Source organism: Procambarus clarkii, chromosome 5, assembly GCF_040958095.1.
Source record: "Procambarus clarkii isolate CNS0578487 chromosome 5, FALCON_Pclarkii_2.0, whole genome shotgun sequence".
Taxonomy (NCBI): domain Eukaryota; kingdom Metazoa; phylum Arthropoda; class Malacostraca; order Decapoda; family Cambaridae; genus Procambarus; species Procambarus clarkii.
Window position 1 is genome coordinate 23627931 of NC_091154.1, and position 16280 is coordinate 23644210.

At 43.5% G+C, this 16280-nt stretch overlaps 1 protein-coding gene across 1 annotated transcript in view; it reads left to right on the forward strand.

The window, feature by feature from the left end:
• Positions 1-16280, forward strand: part of LOC123747480 (nephrin) — a gene marked incomplete in the record, with an annotated part of 541340 nt that overhangs the window by 237744 nt on the left and 287316 nt on the right. Inside the window, 1 exon segment of the mRNA XM_069339956.1 lies at positions 11704-11866. Coding sequence (XP_069196057.1) covers positions 11704-11866 — 163 coding nt within the window.

Consider the following 16280-nt stretch of genomic DNA (forward strand, 5'->3'; position numbering starts at 1 on the left):
AGAGTAGGGAAAATAATCCATCAGGACAAAAACAGAGAAAAATTCGCCTCAAGGTAGCTACCCAGTCCATAAAATCTGATCTTGTCCGGTGAGCAGTAACCTCACGTACGGAGGTTTACATCAATGAATGTTTGACCACAAAAAGGCTGCGACTCCTCTTCCGCCCGCGCCAAATCCGGAAAAATATCCCGGGTGTGATCCAGCAGTGCTTCGTGAGAGACGGTATGATAAAAGTGAGAAAAGCTTCTTCAGGTAAAATGTTTACTATCTCAAGAGAGGATACCTTAGACACATTTCTTACCCCAATGTGGTTTGGCTGACCTTATTAGTTAGTCAGGCCAGACCAGCCTGTCATAACCCTTTAACCTGTGCCTCTTCTTATTTAACCCCCCCCCCCTTGTCACCAAGTGCAGGCTAGGTAATCTAGACTTCATTGTTACCTAGGTTGCCTAGCCTCCCCATGCTCCATTGTACCTTAGCATTGCCTGTGTTCTCTAGTGTAAACCATTAATTTTAGTGTACCTGTGTACCACAAAGTAATCTACCTTATTTTGTTATAGTGTAACTTTAGAAATTTACTATAGTGTAATTACTTTAGTATAGTAAACTTTTCTTTTGGTGATTAATATAAGTCGAAGTTATTTTTATTTGTATTGCTCAACTATTGCAATTAATTATTCTAATTCATTTTTATTTTTCTTAATTAATGCAATTTTTTTAGAATCTCTAGCTAAGCTTTTTTTGAAATCATAATTAAGTTTATATTACTTTTTATATTTTGTAATTGCCTTTTTTGCCTTGTTTTCCTACAACCAGCCCTCTTATGCAAACAACTATAGACCTAGAACTAAACCTCTTATCCAGTATCTATGACAATCATCACTTTAATGATCAAAATTGCAGATATTCGGCAGAACATGATGTAAACAATGTATTAACACAAAATCACAAGATCTCTGTAATCAACTTGAATGTAAGATCTCTAAGTAAACACTTCGATGATGTTAGTGCCTTGATTGAAACTGTTGACAACAAATTATCTTTTATTATACTTACTGAAACGTGGTTAAAAGAGGATACTACTCAACTCTTTAACATGCCAAACTACTCAGCAATTCACAACTGTCGACTAATTCAGAGAGGTGGTGGTACTGGTCTTTACTACCACCAAGTACTGACATGCTTAAAGTAATTAGAACTAGAGACTACTGTGGGGAGTATATCTTTGCCAGTTTCAGAGTCAAGGGTGCTGAGTCTGTCCTGACTGTGGGAGCAGTCTATAGAATTCCCAACACTGATGTGTCCGAATTCAACTCTAACATTAGAAATCTAATACAAGATAACAGACTGAACGAAAACCATCTAATTATCGCAGGGGACTTTAATATTGACCTCTGCGAGCCTGATAACCCTACTGCTGCTAGTTTCCTCAACTATGTGAATTCCTGCTTCCTCATACCCTTAATCACTAGACCTACTAGAATCACTGATAGTACTGCCTCTGCTCTTGACCACATCTGGACTAACATAACCTCTCTTCTTACTTCAGGGATAATCATTGATAGGACCACAGACCATTACCCCACATTTCTCCTAACCAACATTAATAAACCACCTCTAGATACATGGAAGATAAGATTTAGGCTGAACAATGAAACTTCTATAAGCAACTTTATTGCTGCTGCTGCTGCTGCTGCTGCTGCTGCTGCTGCTGCTGCTGCTGCTGCTGCTGCTGCTGCTGCTGCTGCTGCTGCTGCTGCTGCTGCTGCTAACATCAACTGGGAGGCTGAATTAGGTGACATAGTGAACATCAACCTAGCAGTGCAAACATTTCTTCAGAAAACTCTGAACATTTATAACTCCCACTGTACAATGCTAACGAAACAAGTTACAAATAAAAGGTGAAACACTCCATGGATTACAAAGGGTATACTTAAATCTATTTATAAAATACATGACCTTGAGAAGAAGTACAGGTTAGGAGTTGCCTCCAAAGAATTTTCAAAGATTTACTCATCCATGCTCTCTAAAATAATTACAAGAGCCAAAATAAAATACTACGAAATTTTATTTACCCAAATTAAGTGCAACATTAAGAAAACATGGAGCACTATCTCCCAAGTATTAGGATCAAAAAAGATTTTGAATAAGAAGAACAATTCTCCTATCCAATGACGATGGTGTGCTTTCGGCCTCAGACACTGCTATTGAATTCAATAGGTTCTTTTCATCCACTGGGACATCCCTTGCTCATGATATTCCATCCTCACTCACTAACATTAAAGACTACCTCACAGGTAACTATCCAGAGTCTATGTACCTAGCTCCCGCTAAACCCTCTGATGTTAATGAGATAATCCGCTGCCACTCCTTTTTTTGAGATATATACAAGAATTGTTACATTCTTGTACAAGAATTGTTACATTCTTGTACAAGAGTTGTTACATTCTTGTAGAGCCACTAGTACGCGTAGCGTTTCGGGCAGGTCCCTGGAATACGATCCCCGCCGCGAAGAATCGTTGTTACAACCAAGTACACATTTTACTGTTGCGTTAAACAGAGGCTACAGTTAAGGATTTGCGCCCAGTAAATCCTCCTGGGCCAGGATACGAACCCATGACAAAGCGCTCGCGGAACGCCAGGCGAGTGTCTTACCATTACACCACGGAAACTGTTAAAACTAAGTCAATCGCCCTTAAAGAGATACCATCTCTAATAAAAAAAAAACTCCAGATTTCTAGCTCCTGCCATTGCATTACTCTTCAACAAATCACTTGAACTCGAAACCTTTCCGGATATTCTAAAAAAGCGAGAGTAACCCCAGTCGACAAATGTGGTGACCTCACTGATGTCAACAATTACAGACCTATCTCAATTCTGCCAACCTTGTCAAAAATATTAGAAAAGGTAATCTACAAGCAGCTTTATTCATATTTAGCCAAACTCAACATACTTAGCTCTTGCCAATATGGTTTCAGACCCAATATAAGCACTAACGATGCACTTATTAGTATGATTAACTTGGTACATACAGCTCTTGATAAAAATGAATTCCCTGTTGGGTTATTTGTGGACCTGCGTAAGGCTTTGGACACTGTCAACCACCAAAACCTTCTTCTTAAATTACATCATCATGGAGTCAGAGGCCACTCTCTGCAATACCATCAGTCTTACCTTACTGACAGGCTCCAGTATGTTTCTGTGAATAATTCCATTTCTCCCACCCTACCCATCAACATTGGTGTTCCTCAGGGCAGCATACTTGGCCCTCTCTTCTTTCTCATCTTCATTAATGACTTTCCAAATGACTCCCAACACCTCAAACCAATTCTATTTGCTGATGACACAACTTTCATTTTCTTCAGTCCTGACCCTCTTGCTCTAAATGACACTGTGAATACTGAACTAAAGAAAGTCCATCTTTGGCTAACTGCCAACAAACTCACCCTTAACATTGACAAAACTTTCTATATTTTGTTTGGTAGTAAATCCTCAAATAAAATTAATCTAAGAATAAACAATATACAAATCAGTAGTAAAGTTGATGGTAAGTTCCTTGGTGTCCTCATCGATAACAAGATGAATTTCCAGGGACACATTCTAAATATAGCAAAAAAGTTTCCAAAACTGTTGGCATTCTTTTTAAGATCAGATATTATGTACCTCGCCCTGCCCTGGTGACGCTCTATTAGTCTCTCATCTATCCTTATCTCAACTATGGTATTTGTGCTTGTGGTTCTACTACCCAAAATCATTTACGTCCTCTAATTACCCAACACAAAGCTGCTATTAGAACAATATCTAACTCTGGCCCCTGACAGCACTCGGTACCCTTACTCAAATCTCTGAATATGTTAGATATTAAGTCACTGCACATCCTCTCTTGTGTACTCTATATATTTAAAACTCTGAATTGTAATGTCAATCCTGACCTTAAATCCTGAGCTTCTTAGAAGGTTGTAACAGAACCTATGGCACCAAACCAGAAACATATACCTATTTGATATTCCAAGAGTACGACTTAATCAAACTGGAAATGCTCTACAGGAATGTGGAATGACCTTCCCAATCATGTCAAAGGCTGTACCTCTCTCAACCAGATTAAGATGAAAACTAAGCACTATCTTATTAACTCCATGTAACATACCTTACCACTAAATGTCAACCCATGTCTTACTATTTTTTAAACAATGCTGTTTGTTGACCGACTTGTATATTGGCTATTTTCTACCATGTTCCCCCCTTTTTTATCTATTATTTATTTTCTTTCAATGCAATTTATACTTTAAGCTCAATTACAATTAAGTTTTAGTCTGTTTTTTTCCCAACCTCACCTTGCCCGAAACACTATGCGTACTAGTGGCTTTAGGTATTGTATGTACTACCTCTATCTATAAATCAATAAGAATGTTTGTAACTCTGCATCTATGTACGTACTTTTCCTAAATAAAATATTATTATTATTATTATTATTATTATTATTATTATTATTATTATTATTATTATTATTATTATTATTATTATTATTATTATTATTATATAATAACCCGTGGGTCAATAGACAGTGCCAGGAAGCAGCAGGAGAACATATAATAACCTGTGGGTCAATAGACAGTGCCAGGAAGCAGCAGGAGAACATATAATAACCCGTGGGTCAATAGACAGTGCCAGGAAGCAAAAGCAAGATACAGGAGGAAGTGGAGGAAATACAGAAGGCAAATGACAGAAGTAAACCGGAATAGATACAATAGGGACAGGAATGCCTGGCCCTGGTGAAAGAAACTATGAAGATGATATTGCATCCAAAGGAAAGAGCCAACTGAAACTCCTACATAGCCATATAAGAGGCAAAATGACAGTGAATGACCAAGTGACCAGGTAACAAAAAACAGAAGGCCAGTACACAGAGAATGATAAAGAAAGTTGTGAGGATGTCAAGGCCAGCTTCCAAGGAGTGTTCACTACTGAGCCTGAACAGCTGCCAGAGCTAGATGAGGAAGCAGTCACCGATGAGAAACTTTTAAATATTGAGGTAACAGCAAAGGAAGTAAGAATACAGCTAGCATCACTGGATGTAACTAAAGCTACTGGGCCAGATAGAGTATCAACATAGTTGTTAAAAGAAACAGCACAGACCCTCAGCATACCTTTAGCACTAATCTATAATGAGTCACTTACACAGGAGGAAGTGACTCACTTACACAGGGGGAAGTGACTCACTTACACAGGGGGAAGTGACTCACTTACACAGGGGGAAGTGACTCACTTACACAGGGGGAAGTGACTCACTTACACAGGGGGAAGTGACTCACTTACACAGGGGGAAGTGACTCACTTACACAGGGGGAAGTGACTCACTTACACAGGGGGAAGTGACTCACTTACACAGGGGGAAGTGACTCACTTACACCTCGCGTAAGTGAGGTGTAAGATGTGGTGTCCGAGAGTCCGAGAGAGAGAAAGACCTGGGGATTGATATCACGCCAGACCTGTCCCCTGAAGCTCATATCAAGAGGATAACATCAGCAGCATATGTCAGATTGGCTAACATAAGAACGGCCTTTAGAAACTTGTGTAAGGAATCTTTCAGAACATTGTATACCACATATGTCAGACCAATCCTGGAGTATGCGGCTCCAGCATGGAGTCCATATCTAGTCAAGCATAAAACAAAACTGGAAAAGATTCAAAGTTTGCCACCAGACTAGTACCCGAGCTAAGAGATATGAGCTACGAGGAGAGACTACGGGAATTAAACCTCACTTCGTTGGAAGACAGAAGAGTTAGGGGGGACATGATCACCACATTCAAGATTCTCAAGGGAATCGACAGGGTTCATAAAGACAGGCTATTTAACACAAGGGGCACACGCATTAGGGGACACAGGTGGAAACTGAGTGCCCAAATGAGTCACAGAGATATTAGAAAGAACTTTTTTAGTGTCAGAGTGGTTGACAAATGGAATGAATTAGGAAGTAATGTGTTGGAGGCTGACTCCATACACAGTTTAAAGTGTAGATATGATAGAGCCCAATTGGCTCAGGAACCTGTACACCTGTTGATTGACGGTTGAGAGGCGGGACCAAAGAGCCAGAGCTCAACCCCCGCAAGCACAACTAGGTGAGTACTAGGTGAGTACACACACATACGCACACACACACACACACACAGGCACCACTAGAAGAGTTTGGGATTACCAGAGGGGAAGTAAGGTAGCTTTTGCTAGAGTGGGATGTGTCGAAGGCACTGAACTACAGGCCAGTGTCCCTAACTTGCATACCACGCAAGCTGATGGAAAAGATTGTGTGCAAAAAAGCTAGTGAAACATCTGGAGCGAAATAACTTTGCAACACAGCATCAACATGGGTTCAGAGATCGCAAGTCCTGCCTCACAGGATTAATTGAGTTCTACTATCAGGCAACAAATATCAGGCAAGACAGAGAAGGGTGGGCAGACTGCATATTTTTAGATTGTAAGAAAGAAATTGACACAGTATCACACCAGAGACTAGTGCAAAAGGTGGAGATGCAGGCAGGAGTGAAAGGGAAGGTACTCCATTGGATAAGGGAGTACTTAAGCAACAGAAGACAGCGAGTCACTGCGAGGGGTGAGTTCTCAGATTGGCGAGGCGTCACCAGTGGAGTCCCGCAAGGTTCAGTCCTTGGACCTATAGTGTTTCTGCAACCCGTTCTCGCACTTTCGTATAGTCAATATTGACTTATTAAATACGTGCATATGTGACATATTAAACATGCGTATGTGACATACTAAACATACTAGTTTACCTTGAAAAGCTTCATAGAAAACACCGACCTTACCTAACCTTCTTAGTATGTTAAGATAAGCATCTTATTGCTTCGTAATTACAATTATTACTTAACCTATACCTATAATAGGTTAAGTAATAATTGTAATTACGAAGCAATAAGATGCTTATCTTAACATACTAAGAAGGTTAGGTAAGGTCGGTGTTTTCTATGAAGCTTTTCAAGGTAAACTAGTATGTTTAGTATGTCACATATGTACGTATTTAATAAGTCAATATTGACTGTAAGAAAGTGCGAGAACGGGTTGGATTCTGATATATGTAAATGATCTTCCAGATGATATAGAATTATTCCTCTCATTGTTTGCTGACGATACAAAAATTATGAGGAGGATTGAAACAGAGGATGATAGTAGGAGGCTACAAGATTACCTAGACAGACTAAATGAATTGTCCAACAAATGGCTGCTAAAGTACAACCGGAGTAAATGCAAAGTAATGAAACTAGGATGTGGAAACAGGAGGCCAGACACAGGATACTGAATAGGAGATGAAGTACTTAATGAAACGGACAGACAGAAAGATCTATGAGTTGAAATCACACCAAACCTGTCTCCTGAAACCCACATAAAAAGAATTACGACTGCGGCGTATGCGAAGCTGGCTAACATCAGAACTGCCTTCAGGAACCTGTGTAAGGAATCATTCAGAATCCTGTATACCACATATGTAAGACCAATACTGGAGTATGCGGCCCCAGCATGGAGCCCGTACCTTGTCAAGCACAAGACGAAGCTGGAAAAAGTTCAGAGGTATGACACTAGACTAGTCCCAGAACTAAGAGGCATGAGTTATGAGGAAAAGCTACGGGAAATGCTCCTTACGACACTGGAAGAATGAAGAGTAAGGGAAGACCTGATCACTACCTACAAAATCCTCAGGGGAATTGACTGGGAAGACAAGTATAAACTATTCAACACTGGTGGTACGCAAGCAAGGGGACACGGGTAGAAACTGAATACCCACATGAGCCACAGGGACGTTAGGAAGAGCTTTTTCAGTGTCAGACTAGTTAACAGATGGAATGCTTTAAGTAGTGATGTGGTGGAAGCTGACTCCATACACAGGTTCAAATGTAGATATGACAGAGCCCAGTAGGCTCAGGAATCTGTACACCAGTTAATTGACGGTTGAGAGGCGGGATCAAAGAGCCAAACCTCAACCCCCCCGCAAGCACAAATAGGTGAGTACACACACACACACACACACACACACACACACACACACACACACACACACACACACACACACACACACACACACACACACACATACACCTCGCTCTACTCAATACACGAGATTCAGCTAAACAATAAACACATTAAACATAATTGATGAATGAATAAATAAAGATAATTTATCTCTGGTAATTATACAGCCGTGATGAATAATCGATACTTAAAGATAACAATGTATAACAAATACATAAAGTTAGGGCCTTGTGTATAACTAAGATGTTCGTAAACACTGAATTCCTCAAAAAAGCCATCTTGAGTTTATCTTGCGGTTATCTTGAGATGACTTCGTGGCTTAGCGTCCCCGCGGCCCGGTCCTCGACCAGGCCTCCTTTTTGTTACACACCCCCAGGAAGCAGCCCGTAGCAGTTGTCTAACTCCCCAGGTACCTATATACTGCTAGGTGAACAGGTGCATTAGGGTAACAAAAACTCTGCTCATTTGTTTTCGCCTCCACCGGGGATCGATCCCGGAACCTCAGGACTACGAATCCCGAGCTCTGTCCACTTAGCCGTCAGGCCATAGGTTTAGTTCTGACCCAATATGGTTGCAATGGTCGGTACAGTCAGAATATATTGTCAAGGTTCTAGGCCAGACTCCTGGAGGTAGCCTTAACCAACTTTGCAGGGTGAATGGTCAAGGGTACAGGACATACATTGTCGGGTCTTAGTCACTCCAATTGTCAAATTAGGAGAACAAGCGCAATATTTTCACGACCATCAAGAACAATTATTAAGTGAAATGTGGGTGGTAAAGTCCCTGGAGTTCTTCAGGATGACCGTGAGAAGAGTTTTCTCAAAACTCATGTCCCTATAACTTTCAAGGTCAACAACCAGAACATTGAAACGTGTAGGCAGCACAAATACCTTGGAGTTGGTATTAACAGTAACATTGTAAACGATCTACACCGTAGGTTAAAAGAAAGACTAAAACCATTGAGAACACTTACTGGTAAGAATATTGGTATCAATATTAAATATGCTAGACTATTCTATATGATGTTCGCTAGATCTCTCGTTGATTATAATGCTCTGCACTTAATTAATTCCCCTCCTCTGTGTTGGACAAACTTGAAGTAGTACAGAATGAGGCCATGAGGATAATTCTTGGTGCCCCAAGATGCACAAGAATCATCAACATGCGGGAAGAACTGAAGCTTCTAACCATACTAGAGAGAATAATGCAAGTCAACACTACCTTTTGCCTTAAAGTCATGAGAGACCCTACATCTCCTGCATTGCTCAGAGACAAATTATTTAGTGCTGTTAACACCCTTTTGACTGGTGCCGACATACCAACTCACTCCTTTTATGATAATTGGCTGAGCAACAATGCTTACAATCTCATTAAACTTAACATTCCTTTTAAGTGCAATCTACCTGTCTCTGATATTCCTCTTTATCTGTACCCCACCATTCAAGTATCATACACACCTGTCACCAAGAAAGATAATGAGAATCTTGCTCGTGTCAAAGCTGTCACACTTGAAACAATTGCCTCCTCCATCGAGAGTTTAAGATCTCACGAGCACTGTGTCTACACCGACGGCTCAGTCCAATCCTCTACTGGACGGACTGCAGCAGCATGTAGGTTTTATAGAAATAATATTTGCACAAAGACTGTCAGTGTCAGGTTAAACAACTGGCTGACCTCCACACAAGCAGAACTAGCAGCATTACACCTAGCTACCAGTACATTAAAAAACATTGGAGGAGGAATAATAATTTGTGATTCAAAGTCTGCTCTTCAAGCAATCGAAAACTTCTCTTGGAAGATCGACCGCAAGAACCTCATACTCCCAATTATAAGTGACCTAATTGATGCACAGAGTAAAGGGTCTCGAATCTCCTTTATATGGATACCTTCATACATAAATATAACCCATCATAATGAGACAGACATTGCAGCCAAATTAGTGTGTAACAAAGATGAAGTTGAAGTAGATCTAGGTATCTCCATCTCTGCTGTCAAAACTGTATTGGTCCAAACACTCAGATCTGATAGGAAAGAACTTACTGACTCCCAACGACCTGAAAGTACTATAATAAAAAGCTATGATTTGTTCAGATCTGAAATCTATATCTATGGGCAGCACAAAACGTCCACTAGACTGTGCGACACAGTGGTTGCCAGGATCAGGTTGGGTTACCGTTACCTGTGGCAGGTGGCTGCAGGTGACGGATCTCCCAATCCTGAGCACTCCAGTTGCAAACTCTGTGAGCAGGAACTACGGCACGATCTCCCGCACTACATCACTGAATGCCCAGTTATTAAACCTTTCAGACCAGTTGGCATTAGGTACCTGGAGCTCTGCAATTACTTTATTCACTCTCGTATTCTTGAAGATATCCTCACAGTATACCCAAAATTTGCCAGTGCAGGCTACTAAACATATGGCCCTGTATGACTAACCATCCTGCGAGATGGGGACTATTATTACCACTGCTACCTTATTCAATCTTGTGGTGTTGATATCCTCAAAATGCATCCGGAGTCTGTCAGTGCAGACCGCTTATCACATGCCTCTGTATGACTAACCATCCTGTGTGATGGGGATTTTTTAGCATCACCAAGTTAGCTTTTTTGACACACTGTACTCCACTTCATATAGCATAGGGCAGCTGCACTAATGCAGATGTAACTCATATAGTAAAAAGAAAAAAAGAAAAAAAAGAGTTTTCTCATTATAGGGAGAACGTTTATCTCATTACAGGGAATTTATATATATATATATATATATATATATATATATATATATATATATATATATATATATATATATATATATATGTCGTACCTAGTAGCCAGAACCCACTTCTCAGCCTACTATGCATGGCCAAATTTGCCTAATAAGCCAAGTTTTCATGAATTAATTGTTTTTCGACTACCTAACCTACCTAACCTAACCTAACCTAACTTTTTTTGCTACCTAACCTAACCTAACCTATAGAGATAGGTTAGGTTAGGTTAGGTAGGGTTGGTTAGGTTCGGTCATATATCTACGTTAATTTTAACTCCAATAAAAAAAATTGACCTCATACATAATGAAATGGGTAGCTTTATCATTTCATAAAAAAAAAATTAGAGAAAATATATTAATTCAGGAAAACTTGGCTTATTAGGCAAATTGGGCCTTGCATAGTAGGCTGAGAAGTGCGTTCAGGCTACTAGGTACGACATATATATATCGTTCTCTATAGCGAGAGGAAACGTTAACTCTGTAGCGAGAGAAACTTGTAAAGATAAACGTATTTTATAGTGTGTAAAATAATATTTTAATGTTTCACAAATATTTGTCCAAACAAGCTCTAAGACTATGATAAACGGCCAATTTCAGCTTTGTAATGCTCAAACTTTTGCCATAAATGCGAGAATTATTATCCAGACAAGTTCTGGAAACTTCTCCTTCAGTCTAGGAAAAGCCTCCTTAGAAAATGGGAACCTAAGAAAATGAGACACTTAGAAATCGGAAATTTAGAAAATGGGAAACTGAATTAGAAAACATTGAAAGCAGAATGTAAACACACACATACCATCATTGCGTGACACATCTCAATGCATTAAAGAGATGATACAGTAGACTGTTGTTGTTCCCTCTCTGTCTACCTCTTGTCTCTCACCTTCTACCGTCTCCCTGACAGGTGCTGGACGACACAGAGGAGTCCCGGACGGCGGACATGACTGTCAACCAGCTGAGTCTGCTACGCCTGTCCCGGACCTTCCACAACGCCCGTCTCACTTGCTATGCCACCAACAGTAACGTGACCGTCCCTACACGAGCCTCCATCACCGTCACCATGAACTGTGAGTTGTAGTGTGTTGTAGGGTGTTGTGGGGTGTTGTGGAGTGTTGTGGGGTGTTGTGGGGTGTTATGCTGTGTTGTGGGGTGTTGTGGTGTATTGTGGTGTGTTGTGGGGGTGTTGTGTGGTGTAGTGGTGTGTTGTGGTGTATTGTGGTGTGTTGTAGGGTGTTGTGGTGTGTTGTGGGGTGTTGTGGGGTGTTATGCTGTGTTGTGGGGTGTTGTGGTGTATTGTGGTGTGTTGTGGGGTGTTGTGGTGTATTGTGGTGTGTTGTGGGGTGTTGTGGTGTATTGTGGTGTGTTGTAGGGTGTTGTGGTGTGTTGTGGGGTGTTGTGGTGTGTTGTAATGTGTTGTGGGGTGTTGTAATGTGTTGTGGGGTGTTGTGGTGTATTGTGGGGTGTTGTGGGGTGTTGTGGTGTGTTGTGGTGTGTTGTGGGGTGTTGTGGGGTGATGTGGTGTGTTGTGGGGTATTGTGGGGTGATGTGGTGTGTTGTGGGATATTGTGGTGTGTTGTGGTGTATTGTGGGGTGTTGTGGGGTGTTGTACTGTGTTGTGGGGTGTTGTGGTGTATTGTGGGGTGTTGTGGTGTGTTGTGGTGTGTTGTGGGGTGTTGTGGTGTATTGTGGGGTGTTGTACTGTGTTGTGGGGTGTTGTGGGGTGTTGTGGTGTATTGTGGGGTGTTGTGGGGTGTTGTGGTGTATTGTGGTGTATTGTGGGGTGTTGTGGGGTGATGTGGTGTGTTGTGGGGTATTGTGGCGTGATGTGGTGTGTTGTGGGGTATTGTGGTGTGTTGTGGTGTATTGTGGGGTGTTGTGGGGTGTTGTGGGGTGTTGTAGGGTGTTGTGGGGTGTTGTAGGGTGTTGTGGGGTGTTGAGGGGTGTTGTGGGGGGTTGTGGGGTGTTGTGGGGTGTTGTGGTGTGTTGTAATGTGTTGTGGGGTATTGTGGCGTGATGTGGTGTGTTGTGGGGTATTGTGGTGTGTTGTGGTGTATTGTGGGGTGTTGTGGGGTGTTGTAGGGTGTTGTGGGGTGTTGTGGGGTGTTGTGGTTTATTGTGGGGTGTTGTGGGGTGTTGTGGTGTGTTGTGGGGTGTTGTGGGGTGATGTGGTGTGTTGTGGGGTATTGTGGGGTGATGTGGTGTGTTTTGGGATATTGTGGTGTGTTGTGGTGTATTGTAGGGTGTTGTGGTGTATTGTAGGGTGTTGTGGGGTGTTGTGGTGTATTGTAGGGTGTTGTGGGGTGTTGTGGGGAGTTGTAGGGTGTTGTGGGGTGTTGTACTGTGTTGTGGGGTGTTGTGGTGTATTGTGGGGTGTTGTGGGGAGTTGTAGGGTGTTGTGGGGTGTTGTACTGTGTTGTAAGGTGTTGTGGTGTATTGTGGGGTGTTGTGGTGTGTTGTGGTGTGTTGTGGTGTATTGTAGGGTGTTGTGGGGTGTTGTGGGGTGTTGTGGGGTGATGTGGTGTGTTGTGGGGTATTGTGGGGTGATATGGTGTGTTGTGGGGTATTGTGGTGTATTGTGGGGTGTTGTGGTGTATTGTAGGGTGTTGTGGGGTGTTGTGGTGTATTGTAGGGTGTTGTGGGGTGTTGTGGGGAGTTGTAGGGTGTTGTGGTGTGTTGTACTGTGTTGTGGGGTGTTGTGGTGTATTGTGGGGTGTTGTGGGGTGTTGTGGTGTGTTGTGGGGTGTTGTGGGGTGATGTGGTGTGTTGTGGGGTATTGTGGGGTGATATGGTGTGTTGTGGGGTATTGTGGTGTGTTGTGGTGTATTGTGGGGTGTTGTGGGGTGTTGTGGGGTGTTGTAGGGTGTTGTGGGGTGTTGTAGGGTGTTGTGGGGTGTTGTGGGGTGTTGAGGGGTGTTGTGGGGTGTTGTGGGGTGTTGTGGAGTGTTGTGGGGTGTTGTGGGGTGTTGTCGGGTGATGTGGTGTGTTGTGGGGTGTTGTGGGTGGTTGTAAGGTGTTGTGGGGTGTTGTGGAGTGTTGTAGTGTATTGTGGGGGTATTGTACTTTATTCTAGGGTGTTGTGGGGTGTTGTGGAGTGTTGTGGGGTGTTGTGGTGTATTGTGGTGTGGTGTACGGTATTTTAGGGTGTTGTGGTGTGTTGTGGAATGTTGTGGTGTGTTATGGGGTGTTGTGTGGTGTTGTGGAGTGTTGTGGGGTGTTGTGTGGTGTTGTGGGGTGTTGTGTGGTGTTGTGGAGTGTTGTGTGGTGTTGTGGGGTGTTGTGGGGTGTTGTGTGGTGTTGTGTGGTGTTGTGGAGTGTTGTGTGGTGTTGTGGAGTGTTGTGGGGTGTTGTGTGGTGTTGTGGAGTGTTGTGTGGTGTTGTGGGGTGTTGTGGGGTGTTGTGTGGTGTTGTGGAGTGTTGTGGGGTGTTGTGGGGTGTTGTGGCGTGTCGTGGTGTGTTGTGGAGTGTTGTGGGGTGTTGTGGGGTGTTGTGGGGTGTCGTGGTGTGTTGTGGAGTGTTGTGGGGTGTTGTGGGGTGTTGTGGTGTGTTGTGGAGTGTTGTGGAGTGTTGTGGAGTGTTGTGGGGTGTTGTGGGGTGTTGTGTGGTGTTGTGGAGTGTTGTGGTGTGTTGTGGAGTGTTTGGGGTGTTGTGGGGTGTTGTGGGGTGTTGTGGGGTGTTGTGGGGTGTTGTGGGGTGTTGTGGGGTGTTGTGGGGTGTTGTGGAGTGTTGTGGTGTGTTGTGGAGTGTTTGGGGTGTTGTGGGGTGTTATGGGGAGTTGTGGTGTGTTGAGGTGTGATGTGGGGTGTTGTGGGGAGTTATGGAGTGTTGTGGAGTGTTGTGGGGTGTTGTGGGGTGTTGTGGGGTGTTGTGGAGTGTTGTGGTGTGTTGTGGAGTGTTTGGGGTGTTGTGGGGTGTTGTGGGGTGTTGTGGGGTGTTGTAGAGTGTTGTGGTGTGTTGTGGAGTGTTTGGGGTGTTGTGGGGTGTTGTGGGGTGTTGTGGGGTGTTGTGGGGTGTTGTGGGGTGTTGTGGGGTGTTGTGGGGTGTTGTGGTGTGTTGTGGAGTGTTTGGGGTGTTGTGGGGTGTTGTGGGGTGTTGTGGGGTGTTGTGGGGTGTTGTGGAGTGTTGTGGTGTGTTGTGGAGTGTTTGGGGTGTTATGGGGTGTTGTGGGGTGTTGTGGGGTGTTGTGGGGTGTTGTGGGGTGTTGTGGTGTGTTGTGGAGTGTTTGGGGTGTTGTGGGCTGTTGTGGGGTGTTGTGGGGTGTTGTGGGGTGTTGTGGAGTGTTGTGGTGTGTTGTGGAGTGTTTGGGGTGTTATGGGGTGTTGTGGGGTGTTGTGGGGTGTTGTGGGGTGTGGTGGGGTGTTGTGGTGTGTTGTGGAGTGTTTGGGGTGTTGTGGGGTGTTGTGGGGTGTTGTGGGGTGTTGTGGGGTGTTGTGGGGTGTTGTGGTGTGTTGTGGAGTGTTTGGGGTGTTGTGGGGTGTTGTGGGGTGTTGTGGGGTGTTGTGGGGTGTTGTGGGGTGTTGTGGTGTGTTGTGGAGTGTTTGGGGTGTTATGGGGTGTTGTGGTGTGTTGTGGAGTGTTTGGGGTGTTGTGGGGTGTTGTGGGGTGTTGTGGGGTGTTGTGGGGTGTTGTGGGGTGTTGTGGAGTGTTTGGGGTGTTGTGGGGTGTTGTGGGGTGTTGTGGGGTGTTATGGGGTGTTGTGGTGTGTTGTGGAGTGTTTGGGGTGTTGTGGGGTGTTGTGGGGTGTTGTGGGGTGTTGTGGGGTGTTGTGGTGTGTTGTGGAGTGTTTGGGGTGTTATGGGGTGTTGTGGGGTGTTGTGGGGTGTTGTGGGGTGTTGTGGGGTGTTGTGGAGTGTTGTGGGGTGTTGTGGGGTGTTGTGGGGTGTTGTGGGGTGTTGTGGTGTGTTGTGGAGTGTTTGGGGTGTTGTGGGGTGTTGTGGGGTGTTGTGGTGTGTTGTGGAGTGTTTGGGGTGTTGTGGGGTGTTGTGGGGTGTTGTGGTGTGTTGTGGAGTGTTTGGGGTGTTGTGGGGTGTTGTGGGGTGTTGTGGTGTGTTGTGGGGTGTTGCGGTGTGTTTTTTTTTTTTTTTTTTTTAGATATATACAAGAGTTGTTACATTCTTGTACAGCCACTAGTACGCGTAGCGTTTCGGGCAAGTCCTTAATCCTATGGTCCCTGGAATACGATCCCCTGCCGCGAAGAATCGTTTTTTCATCCAAGTACACATTTTACTGTTGCGTTAAACAGAGGCTACAGTTAAGGAATTGCGCCCAGTAAATCCTCCCCGGCCAGGATACGAACCCATGACAGCGCTCGCGGAACGCCAGGCGAGTGTCTTACCACTGCACCACGGAGACTGCTTTTTGTTTTTTATTGATAAAGTATAAAGAAATACAATAAAACAGTGTGACAAAAACCGTACAAGCAGTGATCCATGAAAGCACAAAAGCAAAACATGAGAACAACAGAGAAAGGAAACACAAAATTGA